The sequence below is a fragment of the Paroedura picta genome, chromosome 13 (genome assembly GCF_049243985.1).
Source record: "Paroedura picta isolate Pp20150507F chromosome 13, Ppicta_v3.0, whole genome shotgun sequence".
Lineage (NCBI taxonomy): Eukaryota > Metazoa > Chordata > Lepidosauria > Squamata > Gekkonidae > Paroedura > Paroedura picta.
Genome location: NC_135381.1, coordinates 7,399,583 through 7,421,866, shown reverse-complemented (window position 1 = coordinate 7,421,866; position 22,284 = coordinate 7,399,583). Strand labels below are relative to the sequence as shown.

At 48.2% G+C, this 22,284-nt stretch overlaps 1 protein-coding gene across 27 annotated transcripts in view; it reads right to left on the bottom strand.

Moving 5' to 3' along the window:
* Positions 1-22,284, bottom strand: part of FBRSL1 (fibrosin like 1) — a 668,249-nt gene that overhangs the window by 70,689 nt on the left and 575,276 nt on the right. For all 27 annotated transcript variants that reach the window (XM_077309268.1, XM_077309269.1, XM_077309248.1 and 24 more), the window contains one exon: positions 9,579-9,624. In XM_077309268.1, coding sequence (XP_077165383.1) covers positions 9,579-9,624 — 46 coding nt within the window. The remainder of the gene's footprint in view (positions 1-9,578; positions 9,625-22,284) is intronic.

The window sequence follows — 22,284 nt, the reverse complement described above, 5'->3', positions numbered from 1 at the left end:
GAAGAAGAAGAAGAAGAAGAAGAAGAAGAAGAAGAAGAAGAAGAAGAAGAAGAAGAAGAAGAAGAAGAAGAAGAAGAAGAAGAAGAAGAAGAAGAGTTGGTTCTTATATGCTGCTTTTCTCTACCCAAAGGAGTCTCAAAACGGCTTCCATTCGCCTTCCCTTTCCTCTCCCCACAACAGAGACCCTGTGAGGCTGAGAGAGCCCTGATGTTCCTGCTCGGTCATAACAGCTTTATCAGTGCTGTGGCCATCCCAAGGTCACCCAGCTGGCTACTTGTGGAGGAGCGGGGACTCAAACTCACTAGATTAGAATTCCGCGCTCCTAACCACTACACCACATTGAGGCTCCTTGGCCAAGGAAAGCGGAGTATAAAAACAAACTCTTCTTCTTCCTGCTAATCCAAACGTTATGAGAAACACAAGGGCTCCAACAAAAGGGCAGCAGCCAAGGAGCCAAGCCAGTAACTTATGAGTCAGGGATGGAAGTGCTCTCCCGAAACACCTGTCCTTCCTCAGGAGCCACCTGCCTGGCAAAAAGGCACAGTCTTAAATGTTTTGCCAGCCCGAGAAGTAAAAGGACCGTTCCGTCTGTGTGCAAGCACGGGTGCGCGTTTCTCGGATGAATTACACGCCCCAAAATGAAATGGCACGGCCTGTCAGGGCATGAAGGATGCCCCCGCGATCCTGCCTCATTCGCTCCGGATAGGACAGGACGGGCCGCTGTGAGCAATATAGGGATTTACACATCTCAAAATGAAGCTAATATAAAAATCAATTACTGAAACATACCGCATGTCAACTCTGGGATTGCTGTGGCGAATGAACTATTACCGCTCGCCCGCACAGATTGATCGGGAGAGCACGCTTCCTGCTCATCAACCAGGCGCCCCATGATTCCTAGACTGGAGAAGAGGGTTTTTTTTATTTGGGGGGGGGAGGGGAGGGACTGTGCATCAGTCTGCAGGGGTCTGAAGCAGCAGCTTGTTAATACTGTTCTTCCTGGTTGAACTGACATCATTGCCATGAGTGGAGGGGGGGCGGGGGCAGCGGCTGGGGGAGGCATCATCGATTTGCAGAGGACTGTAGACAGAACAGGGCTTGCTCGCAAAAGGGAAACGGGGCCCCGTTTGCAATTACGGAGCGCGCTGCCGTCTCATTGATCACTTGCATTGATTGAGCAGAAGGAAGCGCAAGATGACCTGGGGGAGGGGGTCGGCTCCGGCAGCCCCCCTACCCCTTCTCACTCAGGTACCCTCAAAGCCTTCCCCTGCTGGCTTGTCAGATTACTCGTCGATCGCGGATCTGGCCTCTATTAAGCCAGCGACCTGCGCTAAGCATGCCGGGGTGGGGGGTTGGGAGTACTGTGGCTGCCTGCAGGAATCCCTGATGGGTTATTATACAAGTCATCAAGACAGATTAATATTGATAAGTTGACATATTGATTCTCAGAAGTGTGTGTGCAGGGCAGGGGTGCAAGGATGCAAACGAAAACAGGGAACACAGAACCAGAGGTTTTGTTCCATTTGGGGTTATGAAGGCTTTTGCAGGTGAGTGGGTAAACATGCACAACGTGTTCAGCGTGAAAGTCAAATCTCGGTGCTTGGGAAGACATCCGTCCTGGAAACGGTGGCCTCGAATAGGGATGAAAGACTGAACTGGAAGCCTTGAAAAACCTTGAAGTGGGAACTCAGGAATCATGGCCATGGTACAAAACAACATCTGACAACCTTCTCTGTCTGTTTCCAGACTGCTTAAGCACAGGGGTAGTCAAACGGCGGCCCTCCAGATGTCCATGGACTACAATTCCCATGAGCCCCTGCCAGCGGCTTAGCATATTTACACCAAATTGCTGCTCCAGCCGGGGGGGGGGGGTGACGAGAAGTGCAGGACAAAGACAAGCACAACCGTGGTGAAGAAAAAATACCAACTAATGTGTGACGTGGAAGTTCATGGTTTGTGATCTTGTTTTCCAAACTGCAAAAGACAGCAACGGAAAAGGCAGGCGCAGCTATTGGGGAGGTGGGCTGGCCCACCACCTACTTTTAAGGTTGAGCAACCCGTTTTGGGTCCCAACCCACAGATTGGGGAACACTGATCTAGACAGAATTCATAAGAAGTACAGCTCTAGCCAATATTACGTGCTCTCAGGTCCCACTTATTTCTTGTTGGACAGGCTGCAGAACTGCTTAAATTCAGGTGGGACGTGCCCCTAAACTAGTTAAATCAGAGATCATTTGATATAATTTTTCTCTCTCCCAATAAAACATCACAGGAAACCTGTTGTGAAACTCACCTGGGGTACACCACTACTAAATCTAAACTTGGGAGCCAAAAGGGAACCTGGGTTTAGACGCAAACGCTTATGAAGAAAGGAAAAGTAAACAAGCCGCAGAAAGGGTGGGAAGTTAATTCATTTTATTATTTATTTTTTAATTTTTAAAATCCTTTTAGCTCAAGGTAATGTAAACTGTTATTAGTAGACGGTTGGAATTATTTATTAAAATGCCTTGGCCCATAACCGGATAGCCTCTTCTAATTGACTTTCACACAAACGGAGAATTTAAAACTTGTCTGTTGAGGCAGAACAGTGTACGTTGGCTTATTTTCCCTCCTCGCTACAGGTCTCCCTCCCCACCACTACCGTATATATATATACTATATAATTAAAGAAAGCAAATCATTCTTTCTACAACATTTATACAAGCAAGAGTATATTTATGTTTTAAAGTCGGGCGGGCAAGTGTCGTGTGATATGGAAGGAGTTTCGCTCTGGAAGGCCTTGTGTGCAGGGATCTTTCACAGCGCTCGCATTTAACATGTAAAAATATTTTAAGGAAATGAACCAATTTCACGAAGGAATGGCAGTCGAGCAGAGACATTTATGATACCCTGGGTAATTGGAAAGATGCATGCGTGCTTCTTGCAACTCCAAAAAACACCGCCTGGGCTTGGACGCTTTTAAATCAAAAAGCAATTTCAGTCTGTAATGCTCAAATAAATAATTAAATACATTTTATCTCCCGCAGTATTGCTTCTATTTATTCTCGCCCCAGCGACAGAAACAGAGCGGCGTGCCCCAATAACCTTAAAATAACAGACCACCGCCCAGCAAAAGAGCTTAGAAATGTTTACAAGTCGACTTCTCGCCCCGATATGACTATGAAGCTCTGTGCAGGCTGCCTCGGCAGTGAAAAACCAAACTGGGGGCATCTGGGTTATGTCGCAAAGAGGTTAGGGCTGGCCGACTTGTCTTTGACAACACTAGATTGTTGTTGATATTAAAGCCATAAATTGTTCCTCTCCATCGGCTGCCCTCCCGACGACATTTCACGACCAGGTGAGTTTGAACTCTACTGACGTGAGACAAACAGTGCTGATTGAAAATTGACCTCCCTGGTCGGCTATGAATTCCCCGTGGGTCCATGACACAGAGGGGCGTGGATCCTGTGCCTGGGCAGAGCAAACGGGACAAGGTGTTGCGATGTGATGGCCAATGGGTGTAAGAATCTTTGGTATTGGCACGATATTACAGTGCAAAGGGATTTCCTCTCTGGGGCAGCTGCTTTCCTCGGAGTAGGATCCTCTGATAACCAGGGGGGCAAAACTGAGGTCGAACACTCTGCTGCTATGCATAATGGGCTTTCTCAACCAGGGTTTTGCGAAGGGGCTTACTGGAAGGGTTTCCTGAAGGGGTGGGAGTTAAAAAATTTGTTAAACATTAATCAGGTGATAGGACCATATGTGGTCATTTCGACCCCTCCTCTAAAATGGACCTGGAGGGGGTGGGAATGGGAGGATCCCCTGGTAGGCGTGTCCACAGCTCTGCTTTCCAATCTTATTGTGCATGATCACAACCACTTCTGGGGTTTCTCAAAGCCTGAAGAATGTTTCAGGGGTTTCTCAATGGTAAAAAAGTTGAGAAAGGCTGACATGTAGTAGTAGTAGTAGTAGTAGTAGTAGTAGTAGTAGTAGTAGTAGTAGTAATTTTATAATTATGATGCCTTTCCTTGTGTGGCCCAGGGTAGGTAACAATAAATCATGACATAAACTAGTTAATACACTGAATATTAGATGATTTAGGTTCTAAAAACTTTAAAAGCCACGTATGTTAAGTTAAAATTATCCCGAGGTTGCCATAGTGCGCAAAAGTTTTTCCTGCTTTGATGGATGGGTTTCTAGATGTTTTCAAGGAGGGAGTTTTCAAGGAGGGAGGGAGGGAGGCCAGAATTAGTTAGCCTTATTTCCTGGCTTCAATCATAGGCCTGGCGGGAGAGCTCTGTCTTGCAGACCCTCCAGAACAGGTTAAGGCCTCAGAGGGCCCTGATCTCTGGCAGAGCATCCCACCAGGCTGAAGCCAGAGCCGAAAAAGTCCTGGTTGTGGATGAAACCAGTTTTACTTCTTTGGGACCAGGGACTCTAAGTAGGTTCTGACTAGTTGACCTTAATGCTCTTTGGGGGGCCCTATGGGGCATGACCTGGATGTCTTAAGCTGGCTAGATCTCCTTAGCCGATGGGTGGGAGACCACCACAGAAGAACGGGGCTGCTACGCTGCTACCTTGAAAACCCTATGGCAGGGGTAGTCAAACTGCGGCCCTCCAGATGTCCGTGGACTACAATTCCCAAGAGCCCCCTGCCAGCATTCGCTCTTCTACATTGCAAAGAAAAGCCACTAAAACCCAGCATTTATCAAGACAAATCGGGTTATGGGTGATGATCTACATACAACCTGAATTCTGGTTTCACCAGCCTACTAGAGTCAAAATAAACGCTGGCAGCAGCTCATGGGAATTGTAGTCCGTGGACATCTGGAGGACCACAGGTTGACTACCCCTGCTCTAGATGATGGATTCGGAGTTTGTTAGGGAGAAACGGGAGAGGAAATCGGCAACACAGAAGCAAAATACCTCGCGCGGGGTCAAACTACAGGCAGCAGCAGGAGGAGAACTCCCAGTCCTTTTATGCCGAGTTCAGTTCCCCAGAGAGAGCATAAGGCCGCCGTCTACTGTATACATCGAGAGCCGCTTCGGCAGTGTTAAGTTTCCACTTCACGGAGAGCCTGCCGAGATCCAGGTGAAGTAACCCTCCATTTCTAAACCCTCCCACGCCCCCGGCCCTTCTTGAAATAATAAGGTATCCGTTCTGAAACAGCATGCCCCATCTCGGGAGGTTTTGCATTTCTCGTTTTTTAGGATGATTTACTATGACAGCTTAGCACAGCAGGAAAGGAAAGGGGAAGGGGAAGGGGGTGGGGTGGGGTGGGGGGAAGCAGGGAAAGACTCCATGTCCTTAAGGCAACAAAATTATGCAGCCTCGGTTTTCCAAAGAACAAGGTCTCCTTTTTGGATCGTACGCAGCAGCCGAAAGCTCCCGGTCCGTTCTTAACAAGGACTCTCTCTTTCCTGGCCCAAGGCGCTCTTCTGTGGTCAAGAGGCCAAAATGAAAGACAATACAATGAAAAGGTAGGGAGACTTCAAATGGGCTGAAAGCGCTTCGCCCACTGGGGGAGTTGACAATTAAAGCCTGCCTGCTGGGAAACCATCGTTCTGCCTTGTCAAAGGCTGGAGACATTACCTAGCAGGTCACCTTTTTCTTCCTGAAGAGTGTGTTGTGAAAGTGGAGTGCCTGGACTTGTCAGGAGCGAGATCCTTTCCAAGTCTATAAGCAAGGGTTGGACTAGATGACCTATAGGGTCCCTTGCCACTCTAGAATTCTATGAGTCTAGTTCAGCAGTGGAATGGGCTGCCTAAGGAGGTGGGGAGCTCCCCCTCACTGGCAGTCTTCAAGCAACGGCTGGACAGATATTATCCTGGATGCTTCAAGCTGATCCTGCAGGAGGTTCGACTAGATGGCCTGTATGGCCCATTCCAAATCTATGATTCTATGGGGTGTGCTGGAAAAATGAGAAAACCCTTCAGCATTAGGGATATTCAGTCATCCAGAGACGATGTCCCTATCTGGATAGCCCAGGCTTGCCAAATCTCACCAGTGAAGCAGGGTGGGCCCTGGTGAGGACTTGGGTGGGAGATCACCAAGGAACTCTGTTCGTCTCTCGCCTTGAAAACGCTGCAAGGTTGGCCAAGTTGGCTGTAGTTTGATGGCATTTCCCACCACCGTACAAGCTAACAACTCGATTTCAAACCAGTAGGAGCTATGAGTTATGAGTCCAGCAGTCTTGTGTGGGGCAGACCTTAGCTGCCCCACAGAGCTACAGCCCTTCAGGAAGAAGCAGTGACAATTCAACCTTCTTGAAATCAAACACCAAAATGATAATGTTCAGAAGCTAGCTTAAGATATCTCAGAGGAACACTGATTCCTAAAGACACAAATGAAAGCCATCAACGCCTCGGAAATTTATATTCCAAGGTCCAGTTCTGGTTTCAGGGCTACTATCTGCAATATTCCCAGCCCAAATTAACTGCAGCTTGTTGAAAAGAGAATTTATTACAGTCAAACAGCGAAAAATGTTAGTGTTGCATGCTAGAAATACAGGCTCCACATAGTTAAATAATATTTTATATTAATGACACTCTTGAGTAATATGGCCAAGGGTGGAACTATTTGGGAGCCTGTGAAATGAGCAGATACAAGCGCAGTGCAATCCTTTAAAAAAATCTTCCTTGGAAGTCAAGTCCACTGGATAGATCCGAATTGGATTCTGAGTAGGCATGCTTAGGATTACTCTCGGAGATACAAAATAGCAGTATAAGATTCATAGAATCATAGAGTTGGAAGGTACCTCCAGGGTCATCTAGCACAACCCCCTGTCCAATGCAGGACACTCACAACTACCTGCCTGCCCACAGTGACCCCAATTTCATGCCCAAGTGATCCCCCCACCAAAAATCTCCAGAATCCAGGCTGGTCTTGAGGAAATTCACCTTCCATCCCTATAATCCAGCCTGACCTGGAGGAAATTCACCTACCATCCCACAGTGGCAATTAGCAATTCCCTGAGTATGCAAGGAAGGGCCACAAGAAACAAAGACTGGCACATCCTTTCACCCTCTCACAATCTGTCTAAATTCACAGAGTCAGCATTTCTGTCAGATGATTCTCTAGTCTCTGCTTAAAAACTTGCAAGGAAGGACAACCTACCACCTCCTGAGGAAGCCTGTTCCACTGAGGAACCATCCTAAATGTCAGGAACTTCTTCCGGATGTTTAGCTGAACAGACATATGGGAACACTGAGGTGTCAAAAACATTTAAAGTGTTTTGACTATGTTCTCTAAGGGTAGGAGATCCATGTTGAATACTGAAAACAGGGCACTAAGGCGCCAACTCTACATTCCCCAGTGCCCACAGCATGTGTGCTGTAAGGAATACTTATCATTTGGGGACAAGGTCCCTTTTCTCAGTGGTAAGGCGGAAAGTATTAAAGTAAGATGCCCAAAGAACTTTTCTATATTGCTTCATATCCATTTCTTTAAGGAAGAGGAAAGGCCAATGATGGGGATGAATGGGACTTCCAAGTCCTCTTAGTTAGGAAGGGGATACAAGACCTTCACCGCAGAGTTTCCAGAGATGACTAAAACAAATTTCTAGGAATCGCTGGAAACTCTATGGTTTCACCACAGAGTTTCTGGCAGTTCTTACACCCACCTTTGTCACTCCCTGCAAGGAGCTTACCGTATGCAAGGCCACATTTTACAAAAAATATCCTGAGACGCTGTGCCTACCCCACCTTGCACTGTGCCGTGCGAAATTGCAGACGGTCTTGCAACAGTACAGATGGTCTACTAGCATTTGTAGCTGGTTTGTTAACTAACTGCAGTTTGTTATGATTTATTACATCTAGCGGAGCTGGTTGCACAAACCGAGGTTTAAACAGACCACGCTTTATCGCGCCACCTGCATGTGGTCCAACAGTATTTGACAGAGATTTCCCCCCGCCCCGCCCCACCCCTGATGTACTCGGTAGAGAGCTCTCGATAAGAAAGCAGCCCTGCCGTAAGTGTTTCTAAGATCCCACCCGAGTACTAAAGGGATAAGAGGCTGAGTTCTGCAGAGGCTTCCTCCATACCTTGACTTACGAGCGTTTTGGAGCTCCTAATTCACCCTGCCTTCTTTCCCATCTGCCCAGAGGTAAAAGGCTTGTCTTTCAGATAGTGAAAGAGGTGGGCAGGGGGGGGGGGGAAAGGAAATGTGAAAGAGAGACTGTCTGAACACACCATGTGTGAGAAAGTCGGGCGCCAAAACAAACAGCCTTTTCTTGTTTGTTCATTGATTTATTTGCGGGGAGGATGCCTTGCGGAGGGCCTCGGCATGAAGGCCTCCCTCCCTCCCTCCCTTTGCACCAGGAAGAAACGTCTGCAGCGAGACAAACAAGAGCCTCGTGCCAACAAACGGCAATTCATCACCACCTCAGACGATACTTTCATACTGAATTATGATTTCCTCGCAGGGAATGAGGCCGAAGAGGGGAGAGGACAGTGTCGGCTCAAGGCTCTTTTCAGCGCCTCTGTTTGACAGCTGCGTAGGGTTGCGAAGATTTAGGGGTGGAGGCTGAAGAAGGCGGAGTTAGGGGAGGGACTTCAGTGCGGTACAAATGCCATCGGGTCCACCCACCAAAGCGGCTTTGGCTGCTGTGCAAGGTTGCTGTTAAATGGGGCAGAAATACCAGGACCTGAAAGCGATTGTGGTGCAGCCTGCCAAACTACTGGCTGTCTGTCACAGGAATGTGACTGTCGTGCTTTCCAGGGAGATGTGACAGAGCTTTCTGAACTCTCCCCAGCTGCAACTGAGTGGACGGAAACTTTAGATATTAGCATTTAGGGAGATTGCCCCATTGGTCAGCGTATGAGCTGGATCAACTTGGAAAGCAGTTGTAACAGCGGGAGGTCTCCAGCCATCACCTGGAGGTTAGCAACCCGATGGTTATGGCCAAACGGCATCACATTGGCTCAAGATGGTACCTGGGATTTGCCCACTGGAGCGGCTTCATATGGCTGCGATTTTATTAAAGGTATTTTGTAAGTAAAAAACAGATGGAGTTGCCAGGTTTTCAAATTTAGCACGGTATATGGTAAAACAATAGAGTTTCTGGGGAATCCCAGAATGGTACGACATCACTTCCGAGTTCGTGCAGGAAATGACATCACACCGTCAACAGAATACCTCCTCCGTTTCCTGCCAGGTGTCGGTCACCTGATGCACTGTAATTAGCTTATTAAGCATTTAAAAGTATCAAAGACACAAGCAGAGAAACTTGGTGTCTGATAACTGGATGCCCAGTTCCTTCTAAAGTAGGATTGCCAACCTCCAGGTGAGCCCTGGAGTGCTCCCCATAGATCTCTAGACTAGAGAGATCAAGACCCCTGGAGAAAACGGCTGCTTTGGAGATTGGACTATAGCGGCATTGTATTCTGATGAGGTCCCCCCTCCCCAGGTCCCACCCCCAAAATCTCCAGGTTCCTTCCCAAACTGGATCTCGCAACCCTGCCCAAGAGGCCCTGCTGCTGGGTGGCTGATGGACGGTGCGCCTCATAGCCTCGTTCCTCCCCGCATGCCTTCAGATGAAAAACAACCGCCAGCCACAAAACGCCAGAGAAAGTCTTAATGGGTCTTTAGATCGCCTACCTTTCGTTCCTGCAGGCGAGAAGAGCTTCTCCGACCCTTCGGAAGCCTGAAAACAAGCAGATGGGAGAAGGTTACCAAGTCTGAAACGGAAAACCAGGATCTCGAAATGGCAGTGACAAAAACAAATCCGTTTTAAGGCAGAAAAGGCTGCAGTTACGGGGCACACCTGGAGGGTGCGATGTTGCCCCATTGAAAAGGCAACCGAGTCCATAGGGTGGATGCATATGAAAACAGGGCCCCCAGCATACCTCCTCCCTGTCTGTACAGGCAGCCATGCACTGCATGAGCTAGTTTATTCATGATCCTTCCCCAAGAAAGCGCAAACGATGAGGTGAAGCCACAGCCATTTCCAGAACCTCTCGTTTTGAAACGGATCCTTACCGAATAGGCGGAAGGGGTCGGATGGACCGGCCGGCTGGGTCTTGCTAAGACGTGGCAGGCGCAAAAGAAGACTTATTTTGTACCGAGCCGCACATCCCACCCGTGCCCCGCTTTGCGCTTAGCCGATTATTAAGTAAAGCCGCTTCCCTCCTGTTTATATCCAGGCTGCATTCTGGTTTTTTTGAACTCTGTCCATGCTGTAGTTCTGCCCTGGGAAGTAGTTAAGAAATCCAATTAACCTAAACCTTGTAAACAGCTTCACGGTAATCGGGGTCATTGGGTTTTAGCCAGGATGATAACAACATGTGCTGGAGGATGGAGAAATCCATGTAAATAAAGCCTGCCCCCCCCCCTATTTAAATCAATTCAAGCTCCCTTTCCTGCCCAATAAAACAGGATAACCTCACAATGCACAACCAAGGAGGACTACTGCAAATGACTCTGCAGACTAGCAGAAGGGGCATATAGGGAAGTCTCCTGTTTACCTAGCAACTCTATGAAGGTAATGAGGTTTCCCTGAAACACAGACATTTCTAAAAGAAAAGAGGGAGAGCGAGCTCCGTTGTGAAGGAGAACCTAGGCAGGAAAAGCATGGATGCACAGTGCTATACCACATGAGTTGCTCAGCATTGCAAAACTGATGATGATAATAATAATAATTCAACTCATGGCTCAGCTAAGTTGATTTTCTTTCCAACGATATCGATTTTCTCCTGTTGCTCCTCGGGAAGCGAGCGTTGCAAAGCACCTTATGAATTGTATGGCAGCAGTACATATTTCATCGCAAGAGATTTAGGAGGCAGAAATAAACCCTGGAGGGGGAAATAACCAGATGTGTGACAAACGTGGTGCCTGACCCAAAGGGATCATAGAATCATAGAGTTGGAAGGGACCATAGAGGCCATCTAGTCCAACCCCCTGCTCAATGCAGGATCAGCCATTGATCGTGGTGAATCAATGGGAGTTTTTCCCCAGCTGGCTCCAAAGGCCTTTTGGGCAGTGAAGAAGACGACCCTCTATCACAGGATGGCCAATCTGTGGCTCTCTAGACCAGGGGTACTCAAACTGCGGCCCTCTAGAACAGGGGTAGTCAACCTGTGGTCCTCCAGATATTAATGGACTACAATTCCCATGAGCCCCTGCCAGCAAATGCTGGCAGGGGCTCCAGGGAATTGTAGTCCATGAACATCTGGAGGACCACAGGTTGACTACCCCTGCTCTAGATGTCCATGGACTACAATTCCCTGGAGCCCCTGCCAGCACTGTGGCTCTCCAGATGTTCATGGACTACAATTCCCATGACTCCCTGCCAGCACTGGGAATTGTAGCCCGTGGACATCTGGAGAGCTACAGTTTGGCCGTCCCTGCTCTATCAGAAGTACTCCTGAGTGACAAGAGGTTGAGCTTACTGAACTCAGCTGCCTTTAAAAACAAAGATGGGAAAAAGGAAAGCCCAACCAGGCAGATGAAGAGTCAGAACCGGCGTGATAAATAAGGACATTTTGAGCTGTACGCTTTCCACAAAGGTTGCCTGTGGTCATTGAGCAAAACAACCCCGGAAACCCTTTGAGAGACGCCGCGTCTCATGCAGGCTGCAATTCTGCTTTGGGTTATCATGCTTAAATCACCCTTTGCTGGAGGAGGGCAGGCATCATTCTCAGGCTAGCCTTTGGTTATTTATTTGCCGAGTGCCAATCCTGCGATGCCAGCTAGCATATCCAATAGAACATGAAAAGCATTCCCCCCCCCTTGCACTGTAAAACAACAAAACAAGCTCAACATGCACGCACACGCATACACCGCAAGAAATATGCTGCTTCTTTACTGACAAATCAAGGAGCACAAATGCAGCTGAATTATAGGACCGCTCAAAGGAAGAGCCTGACTAACACCACAGGGCTTTCCTTATTTTGGGTTCATGCATAAATATCTTCCGATGCCAGATGGACTGGAAACATAATCCCATCCTAATGCCAGGCACCAAGCTCCAGCAGATGTTTGCTCACCCTAAATAAATGCAATTCAGTGACAAAATCTGCTGTTTCCACAGCCACTTGCCCTCTTATTATGTGGCTACCAAGAGGCAGTACTGCTTGCAGGCTCCCTTCCACCTCGGGGAGGACACAGGGGGAAGAGACAGGAGGCAGGTTAGAGCAGGAGGCGATGTGCAGGCTCCTCCCCCTCCCAGTCACAGAAACCAGGAGACCTCACTCACACTTGGGGGGGGGGGGCAATGGAAATGGCTGATTCCCATGCTTGTCGCTGAGTCCATTAAGGCGAGATGGAAAAGGCCACGGACCCCCTCCGGGGCACTCGCAGACCCTTGGGAGTCCACGGACCAAGCCCATTGCATTCAGGAATACAACAGGTGCTAGATTAGGGGGGTGGAGTGGAAGAACTCTGCAGACGGCCTCCCCCTCTCCCCAGGACCTGGAAAGGCTACAGGAAGCTGTTAGGGAACTCACTGGCAGGGGCAGCTATCACGCAGCAGGGATCTGCAGCCTCCAAGCCTCAGAGGGAAGTGGAAGGAGGAGGGGGTGGTCGGGTGGGGGACGGAAGGCAATTGGCTGGCTGCTGGACAGATAGGCAAGGCGGTTGGAGGAGGAGGCATTCAGGGGCGGGACAGCTGCCCTGAGTGGCACTTAAGCCGTGAGACATGCTCCTCTTCCAAGCCCTTACCAGAAATATATAGTGGAACAGATTTTAGTTCCAGCAGGAAGAGAAAAGAATTCTGCATTTTCCGCCTTCAGCTTCGTTCCGTCTCAGGCTGAATCTGCCTACAGGACAAAGCTTTCTGCTTTCTGGCACTGAGCCCCCCCCCCTTCTCCTTCCTCTGCCAACTACCTGGAGCTGTATCATAAGGAAGGGCTTTGTGTACCCCTCTAGTCTTCTGCTGTTTGCACGAGGATAGTTTTTCCCCATCACTGGCTGATGCGGGCAGACAAGTCCCGCCAGAGGCTGAGAGGAGAAAGACACTTCCACTCCTGCTTGTATATTTGGTGCCTGTCTTTTCCCCTTGACTGCTCCTTTCTTTCATCCCGCGTTAGATATATCAGAGCCGGAGGAAGATATGTTTTACTAAAGCCCGTCACTATTGTTAAAAGGAAAGCAACCCCCCCCCTTCCCCCCAAAAAAACCCTTCTTCGCCTTCTCCCCCCTTGCTCCTTGCTGGATTCTTTTCTATTTTCTAATCTACAGGATTTTCTCCTCTTGGGAAAGAAAGCACGAGAGTGAAAGACACAAAATATTGTGAAATTGTTTAACAGCTGCCTTCAACACCACCTCCCTCCAGTCAATCGGCACGGAACTTTAAAGAAAAAATCTAGCATTTTTAAAAGGGCTTTGCGGGGTTGGAACTGCCTCCTCCTCCTTCTCCCCCTTTTGAGCTTGTTTCTCAGAGCATCTAACTTCTTTCAGTAGTCTGTGTTCAGTTTTGATCTTGCTTTCTTTTGATTCCTGGAGAGCAAACTTGAGCAGGGGCCTAGGCTCCAAACTGAATTTGGAAATATTATGAGCTGAATCAGGGTTTCGTGAAACCCGGAGGTTGCTTGATGGCCCTGGAAGGGTGGGAGATAATTACGTCTTTATATATATTTTTTTTAAAAAAATTTAAATGTTTTAGGTGATATGACCATATATGGTCATGTTGACCCAACTTCCCCTCCCTGAAATGGCCAATGATGGCCCTGGAGGAGGTAGGAAGGGGAGGGGCTCCACACGGATGCACATACAACAGTGTTTCCCCACCATATTCCACACGACCGTGCTACTTCTGGGGTTTCTTGAAGCCTGGAGAACGTTTCGGGGGTTTCTCAATGGTAAAAAAAGTTGACAAAGGCTGCGCTGGATCCAGTTTTATAGTCCTTTCCCCCCCTTGACTCCATGGACATGTCAAGCTCCCCCTTGATCCTACTGGTCCCTAGGCAAACACACAGCCAAGGAATGAGTCTGCACGTCACGGGTTTCTCAGCTCTCCCCGACAGGTAAGAGAAGGCAAGGCAGTGTTTGCTTTAATAAAGCAAGCTGGAAACCGTGAACTATGAAGCATAGCCTCTGGTCCCGAAGGACAGGAACACTCAGGGATAATACAGTCCCTGGCTCATTTTCTCCTGATCTGAGTTAACAGGGGGCAGCTGTAAGGTGCAGCCTCTGACAGATTAACAATTTAACCACAGTCCTCCAAAACCAATAGCAAGGAGAGGCCGCCGACCCCTGTGGGCCAGCCGTTCTTCTCTTTCCCTTTTGCCCAACCTAAAAAACGAGGACGACAATAGTGACTAAGGCAGGCTTTCTCAACTATTCTTTTAACATGGAGAAACAGTTTGCAGGTCTTCAGAAATCCCGAAAGTGGCACGATCGTGAAGAATATGGTTGGGAAGCACAGCTGTGGACACGGCCCGCCCGTTCCAGGCCCAACACTGGCCATTTTGGGGTCAGCGTGACCACGTATGATTATATCACCTAATAAAAGTTTAACAAATGTAAAAACATTAAAAATTAACTTCCACCCCTTGGGGAAATCCTGTTGTTGTTGTTAAATTTATTACCCGCAACTCCCAAGTAGGTTTGTGGTGGGTTACAGATGTCCAGTTAAAACCCCCATTAAAAGCCGATTAAAATGGATGAAAAATACAAATAAAAGAGGCCAACAACCCAACAACATGGCAAAGAACCCCTCCCATCCCAAACCCCTACCCCTACCTCTAGGAGGAGGAGGAGGCAGGAGAGACGAAGTAATCAAAGTTGCAGTTTGATACCGGGGGGGCCCCCACTGATCTTCCCCCACTGCCCCAGCCTCAACCACAGACCTCGCAGAAGAGGTCCTCTTTGCAGGCCCTGCACAACGCTGGAAGGTCTGGGCCATCAAGAAATCCCAGGGTAAAGCCTGGACTAGGTCAACAGTCAAGTGGAGCTGAAAATGACACCCCTTCCCTGTATGTTCTGGGGAAGACAACACAAGTCTGTGCACCACGATGCTGTTTGAGCACAAGCCACATGCATCCTCACTAATACATCCTTGGCCTTCACCAATCCGCCACGCACGCAAACCACCAGGAGTCTCTTTGCGCATCAAAGACACATCAGGACGGAGGCTGTAACAAGGGCAAGGTGAGCAAGGCCTCAGGTGCTCACAGCTAAAGGGGGGCAGAAAAAGTGTGTTGTGGCCAAAGTGTTATTATTACTCTTGTTTTTTTTTAATGTACTTAACTTTTAAAATGGCAATCACTGAGTGCGGACGGATGTGTGTGTCAACAGCCCTTGAGCGGCAATCAAATGACGGAGACTGTATGGGGTTATCAAGGCAGGAGCGAAACAGAGGTGGGTCTGCCATTGACTTCTTAGAATCATAGAATCATAGAGTTGGAATGGGCCACACAGGCCATCTAGTCCAACCCCCTGCTCAATGCAGGATCAGCCCAGAGCATCCTAAAGCATCCAAGAAAAGTGTGTATCCAACCTTTGCTTGAAGACTGCCAGTGAGGACAATTTGGTGACTTCATCTGGAGGACAATTTGGTGACTTCTTCTGCATAAGGACTTTGAAATCCCTTGGTGGTTTCCCATCCGAATGCTGGCGCGGACTGACCCTGCTTCCCTTCTCAGAGGTGAGGAGACTGAGCTGGCCCCAGCCACCTTGACCAGGGATAAAGCAGAGGGGGGCCCAACAATTTTCCATTCTTGCCTCGGGCACAGACTGAACTAGTTACAGCTCTGCATAAGCAAGGTTATCTTTGTGTAGGGCTCAAAAACACATAAGAGAAGATTCTCTCTAGGTAAGAAAACTAAAAAACGGTAGCTCACTCTGGCTTAGCCACTCCTTATATACTTATAATAAATGCAGAAAATAAAATAGAGAAATAAAATACTTATTTATGATGAGCCAGCCCTCTTTTAGCCCTGGAAAAGACGCTCTGACGATGGGGACGGGACGTTTTGAATCAAGGAAGCTGAAGGGGGAGAAGAGCAGACAATCTTTCCCCTGCTTTTTCGTTCAGAACCTTCCCCTTCCCAAATCTGTTTTCCTCGCCTAAATATGGCCGTTTGGGACTTCCCAGTGTCAGGAAACGAAGCAACGCAGCAGATGGGTATTAAACTGATTTCTGTTCCGACTCCAACGACGGCCATCTCCCATAAGTCAACCCGGCTAATGACTGAAGGGTTTTTGTCCACCTTGTGGCATGAGTCACATGCTTGAGTCATCTGGAACTACTTGGCATGCAGACGCCTTTGAAGCGCTTCGGTTTGTTTATTCCCACTCTGTGCTTGTAGCGCACTAAAATCTGAATTATGGATGTGAGTTCAGGGCAGCAGTGGAGGGGGAGTTGATGCATCGGATTAAGGGCCTTGTTTCATGACAGGGGATTGGATTCAATCATTGCCTTCAACCGCGAGCTTTGTTTTTTCAAACCTGTATGTGCATGCACACAATGGTGATCGTGGTAACCATAACAACCTGGACCAGGAATACCCAAGGCACGGAATAACTTCAAACGTTCTAACAGCCCACCCCACCCCACAATATTATTAATGCCTTATATTTTTTTTGTCCTCCCTATCTTCCATGGGGTGCTCACGTTTCTTCTCTCCTCCACTGTTCTCTTACAACAACACTGTAAGGTAGGCTACGCTTACTGAAAATGTTGGGCCTAAGATCACCCAGTGAGCTTCCTCACTCACTGGGATCTTGAACCCAGTTTGAAACAGGAGTCTCAGGCTCTCAAAAGCATGCAAAGTGCTGTTATGGCAAAGCCTAATTCTGGTGACCCCAGAGGGTTTTCAAGGCAAGAGAGGAGCAGAAGTGGCTGGCCATTGCCTGCCTCTGTGCGGCAACCTGCCTTGATGGTCTCCAATCCATCAGCCAAGATTGGGGCTATTCTGGGCATCCAGGTCAGGTCAGGACCACAAAACTGGAATTAATGCTGACAGACTCCAGTGGGTGTTGGTCCGAAGCAGCAGAACAAATTTTGACTTTAAGACCAACAAAGTTTTATTCCAGTCTGAACTTTCGTGGGTAGGCCCACGTCATCAGGTATGGTGGCACTGTATCGGAAGAAGCATGCGTGCACACGAAAGCTCAGACCCGGAATAAAACTTTGTTGGCATTAAAGGTGCCACTGGACTCAAACTTTTTTCTGGAATCAATGCTGCTAGTCCTTCGGGTGTCCCGGGTCTCCTGTTTCAGTTAGCGGATACTGAGGGGAAGGTAGCTGTCCACTTGAGTCCGATGGTGTCCCCAGCATGTGGCACTTGTTCACCATGGCAAAATCACACATACGTTAAAGCAGGGGTAGTCAACCTGTGGTCCTCCAGATGGCCATGGACTACCAGTTGGCAGGGGCTCATGGGAATTGTAGTCCATGGACATCTGGAGGACCACAGGTTGACTACCCCTGCTTTAAGCGAAGAGATGGAATAATAAGGTGGGCGAGGGAAGGAAGAGTGCAACAGTATGAAAATCTGGGATAAACAGGGAACAGGCTCCCCGAAAGAAAGAAAGAAAGAAAGAAAGAAAGAAAGAAAGAAAGAAAGAAAGAAAGAAAGAAAGAAAGAAAGAAAGAAAGAAAGAAAGAAAGAAAGGAAGGAAGGAAGGAAGGAAGGAAGGATGGAAGGATGGAAGGAAGGAGGAAGGAAGGAGGAAGGAAGGAGGAAGGAAGGAAGGGAAGGAAGGAAGGAGGAAGGAAGGAAGGAAGGAAGGAAAGGAAGGAAGGAAGGAAAGGAAGGAAGGAAGGAAGGAAGGAAGGAAGGAAGGAAGGAAGGAAGGAAGGAAGGAAGGAAGGAAGGAAGGAAGGAAGGAAGGAAGGAGCTCCAATCCTGGGACAAGCGCCCCAGACAAGACACGCTCTGGGGAATCACAGGATGTCTGACCTAAAAGAGAGTCTGTTGCCACAGCCTCAGGGCTGAGGGCCTTTGCCTTCCCCCCTTTCTCTCTTCCCCAGGCACTGCTGAAGCCTTTCCCTCCATTAGCCACGCTTTTATGATTCCGCTTCTGCTGCCACTCAGGAGAAGGCCAAGGGGGGGGGGGGAATGCTTCAGTTCTCCCCTCTGTTCCCTCTTCCTCCAGCAGGCGCATAAATAACGTGCACTTTAAAAAACACGCACACACATGAGGATAAACACACGGAGGCCTTTGCGGCTAGCTATGAATGCTCCCTTCAGCTAATCTGATGGGGTCCGGAGAGGGAAACGCTTTCAGCTGTGCCTATTAAGCACAAGCCAAAAAGGACTTTACACCGCACCTCTGTGCATCCTTGTTTATTTTCAATCAAACATGTCAGCCCAAAGTTTCTCTGCAGCTACCGTAGCTCATAAGGGCTTGCGTAAACACTTGGCTTGCCGTATTTTCACACCCTGCTGCCGGCATTCATTTCCTTTATACCGTTAAGGTTTAATTTTCTTTTCCTATTCCGGAACTGGGGCAGTATTCTTGCATCGCCATCGTGTGACGGCTGTGGGATCGATGGGAAAAGTTGTTTTCCGTCCTGATCGTGCACATTCAAGGGAAGCAGGTCACCTGTCCCCGTTTGGCAAAAGGGGGAACTGAGGCTGAGCGGAAGTGTAGGCTTTGCACACTTTGTGTTATTCTGTACGATAGACCCCCCAAAAAAAGAAGCCTTAAAGGTCTCAGATGTAATAATAAACTGCAGTTTCTTTAAACCATGGCTTGTGTAACGAATTGGATGGGAAGTAAACCGCGGCAGCCATTTTGTGGCTGGCTCCCGTCCTGAGGCAGCCACATTCCCAGTGCGCTGTGCCACAATTCCAAAGACGCTGTGCCACAATGCCCTGCCTTCGAACCATACGACAAAACGAGGTAGAAAACGCCTCCCTCCGACGCAGAGCTATCCCCGCGGCAAATGTGAATAATTTTATAATCTTTCCGTGTGGGAAATTTCAAACCAACTGTTCCCACCGAGGTGACGAGGTGCGCCATGCGAAAATGCACTCTGCAACGGAAACGGCAACACTGACGTTAAAGTTGGCTACAAAACGGCCTTCGAGCCACTAATGCAACTGGATTGGGAAGCATCAGGAGAACTCGAAGTACCGGAGACGTAAATTTTCTGGAACAAAACTCTCTAGAAAGTTCCTGGGAACACAGAACCGCATGGGTTTCAAAAGAAAGCACCCAGCCAGCCTCAACCAAGTTCATGCCCCACAACCTGTCCAACTAGCTCTCTAGACGCTGCATTCCTCTCCTGCTTGGCACTGATTTGACTTAACTGGCAGCCATTTGCTGAGCTTTTGGACTCTTGCTCTGAGAAAGAACATGACAGATAATCATCAGAAAAGCCCGCAGCCCAAGAGGCAAAACAGATTGGTTTGTTCTCTCCTCTCCCACCCAGATCTGTTTCTAGCAGGCAATTACCATGTATGTAAATATTTTTGAAGGGAGACCCTTTCAAAGAAAGCTGCGAGGGGAGGGAGGTTTGGATCCTTTTGTGTAGACAGATCTTTGCCGGCAGATGCCAAGTGGATGTCAAAAGACAGCAATTACTGAGTAAGTCCTTCTAGGTTTGTTTTGGCAGCTTTGTGCAATTTTCCATCTTAATTTCTCCCATTAAAACATTAACCTATACTGGAATTTACATATAAATGGCCGGATCATGTTATGACCCCTTTGGTGCTTCTTGTTTTTTAACGTTTCGTCTCTTTCCGTCAGCTTTTGGCAAAACCGGAGGCAGACTGTCGCCTCTGGCTGACCCGGTGCACGACGGAGGAGTCCAATTTTCTCAATCGGCTTGGCATGCTGGGGGGGGACTTTTATGTCAGCGCACACACAACCTCTGCCAGCACACTGGTGAGAGCGTCGGGTTGTGACCTGAGTCAATCGGATCCAAGTTAAGGGAGAGGGCGAAGGCAGCGGTTCTCGGACGGTATAAAGCAGGGGTAGTCAAACTGCGGCCCTCCAGATGTCCATGGACTACAATTCCCAGAAGCCCCTGCCAGCGAATGCTGGCAGGGGCTTCTGGGAATTGTAGTCCATGGACATCTGGAGGGCCGCAGTTTGACTACCCCTGGTATAAAGGCCTGCTGGGTAAAGGAAGAAATGCAACTCAGCTTCAGAGCCACCGTGGGGGGAAAGTAAGCGGAAAAAGGGTCCCGAGACTGTCCCCACTGGAACAAGAATGTGTGTGTGTGTGGGGAGGAGGGGCTTGCTATGGCTGATTTAGGTAGCTTTCCTAGAGGAATTTCATATTCAGGTGCAGAACGAAATTCCTCACCTCTTCCCCACACACGTAACTTCTCTCACTGGCTGCTTCACTCTTAAGAACACTTGGAAGTAGGGACCAATATTTTCCAGCTAACTTTTCTTTTTTTGTCATCAAGTCACCACGGAATAATGGTGTCCCCATCGGCCAGGTTTTCTGAACCAGAGTTTCGTGAAACCCCGGGGTTTCTTGACAGCCCTGGAAGAGTTTCCCGAATGGGTGGGGGATATATATTTTAAAATCTGTTTAACACTTACCATGTGATATGACCAGATAGGGTTATGTCAGCCCCCCCCCCCCCAAATGGCCAATGATAGGCCTGAAGGGGGTGGGAAGGGGAGGAGCCCCAGATGGGTGGGTATACAGCTATGTTTCCAAATTATATTCTGTATGATCGCACCACTTCTGGGGTTTCTCGAAGCCTGAAGAACGTTTCAGGGGTTTCTCAACTGTAAAATTCAAGAAAGCTGCCGTATGGTTTTCAAGCCAGGAGGTATTCACAGGTCATTTGCCGTTTCTTGCCTCCTGTCCACAACCCTGGATTTCTTTTGGTGGTCTCCCATTCAAGCACTCACCAGGGCCGACCCTGCTTAACTTCTAAGATCTGACGAGTTCAGACTAGCCTGGGCAATCCAGTTCAGCTCACGACACCCATCTATTTCAAAGGAACACCCCCTTCCCAAACAGAAGCAATATAAATGTATTTATCCTGGGAATATAAATGTATTTATCCATTCCTGCTAATGGGAAAACAAAAGGCATACCATACATGCGCAGAGGTGCTGCCGTTGCCCATCTTATGTATCCTAAGGCTGACATCTGGCACTGAAGACAAATCCCAAAGTTCAAATTAAGTCCCAAGTGGGCTTTGGTGACATGAAAAGGTGTTCAGTTACCGATTGAGTGGTTGTGAAATTTCAGCCCTCGGTAAATGTAGAACGATTTTTGTGGTGAGTGTTAAAGCCCTTGACCCATGAAAAGATGTCGCTCTCAATTACCAAGTGCAACGATTTCTCCGTTGGTTCCATTCAAATGCCCATAAAGTGACTTTCCTCTTTCTTTGACTCCATCCTTTCTTCCCTGCTGCCTCGTGTGGTTGGGTCTGGGGCTTTGTATTTCATGAAAAAAGCTTTAGAAAGAATTTGGTGTATGGCCAGGGTCAAGTTAGAGTGACTGTATGGCTACATTTACACTAACACAGCCAAATGACAGCACTAGGGAGTCTCACAGAGGCTGTCCAGAAGAACTGAACTTCCTTCTGTCCAAATTCAAGAGCGCATGTTTGACTTCTGCTGTACACGGGTAACCAGTGGAACCATTCCCTCTGCTCTACCTTTTCTCCTTGGTGAACAGAGATGACTTTGTGAGAAACTGTGTGGGATTTGTGCCTATACTCCCCAAGGAGCATCTTGCTACCTCCACTCTAACAATCCGGGGTCCCTGGCCCTAAAGAAATCCACCTGGCCTCAAACCAGGCCAGAACTTTCTCTTCCGTGGCCACAACCTGGTGGAACAAGCTCCCCAAAGAGATCAAGACCGTATCGGAACTGACACAGTTCTGTAGGGTCTGCAAAACAGAGCTCTTTCACCAGGCTTTTGGATAAGACCAACATCGAGAACTCCCATAAACAACTCAATTGCCAGCAAACTCTGACACCCAAAACGTCCCTATTATATCCTGTTACCATTACATGATATTCATTGGCCACTTATGACGGTTGCCTCTCTTTGTTTCAAACGGTTGCAAATGTTTAATGTATTTTCTTGTTCTCTCAGTTCTATGTAGACCAACCCAAGACATCACAGTGAGGGGCGGTATACAAGCTGAATGAATGAATGAATGAATGAATGAATGAATGAATGAATGAATGAATGAATGAATGAATGAATGAATGAATGAATGAAACAAAGATCAGCTCTGGTAATGTCTGCATGGGACAACAGTTCAGACATACTCCTGCACCGCCTTGCTTTCACTTCCACAAACAAGAACCGGAGCCAAAGCACGCTGATCTGAATTAACCACCAGTGTGGACATGGCTGCAACCCTTTGCTTGGCTCTCTTGGCTCTGTTATCGTTTCACCTTGATATCCTCCAGCCAAATTCCCTCATTG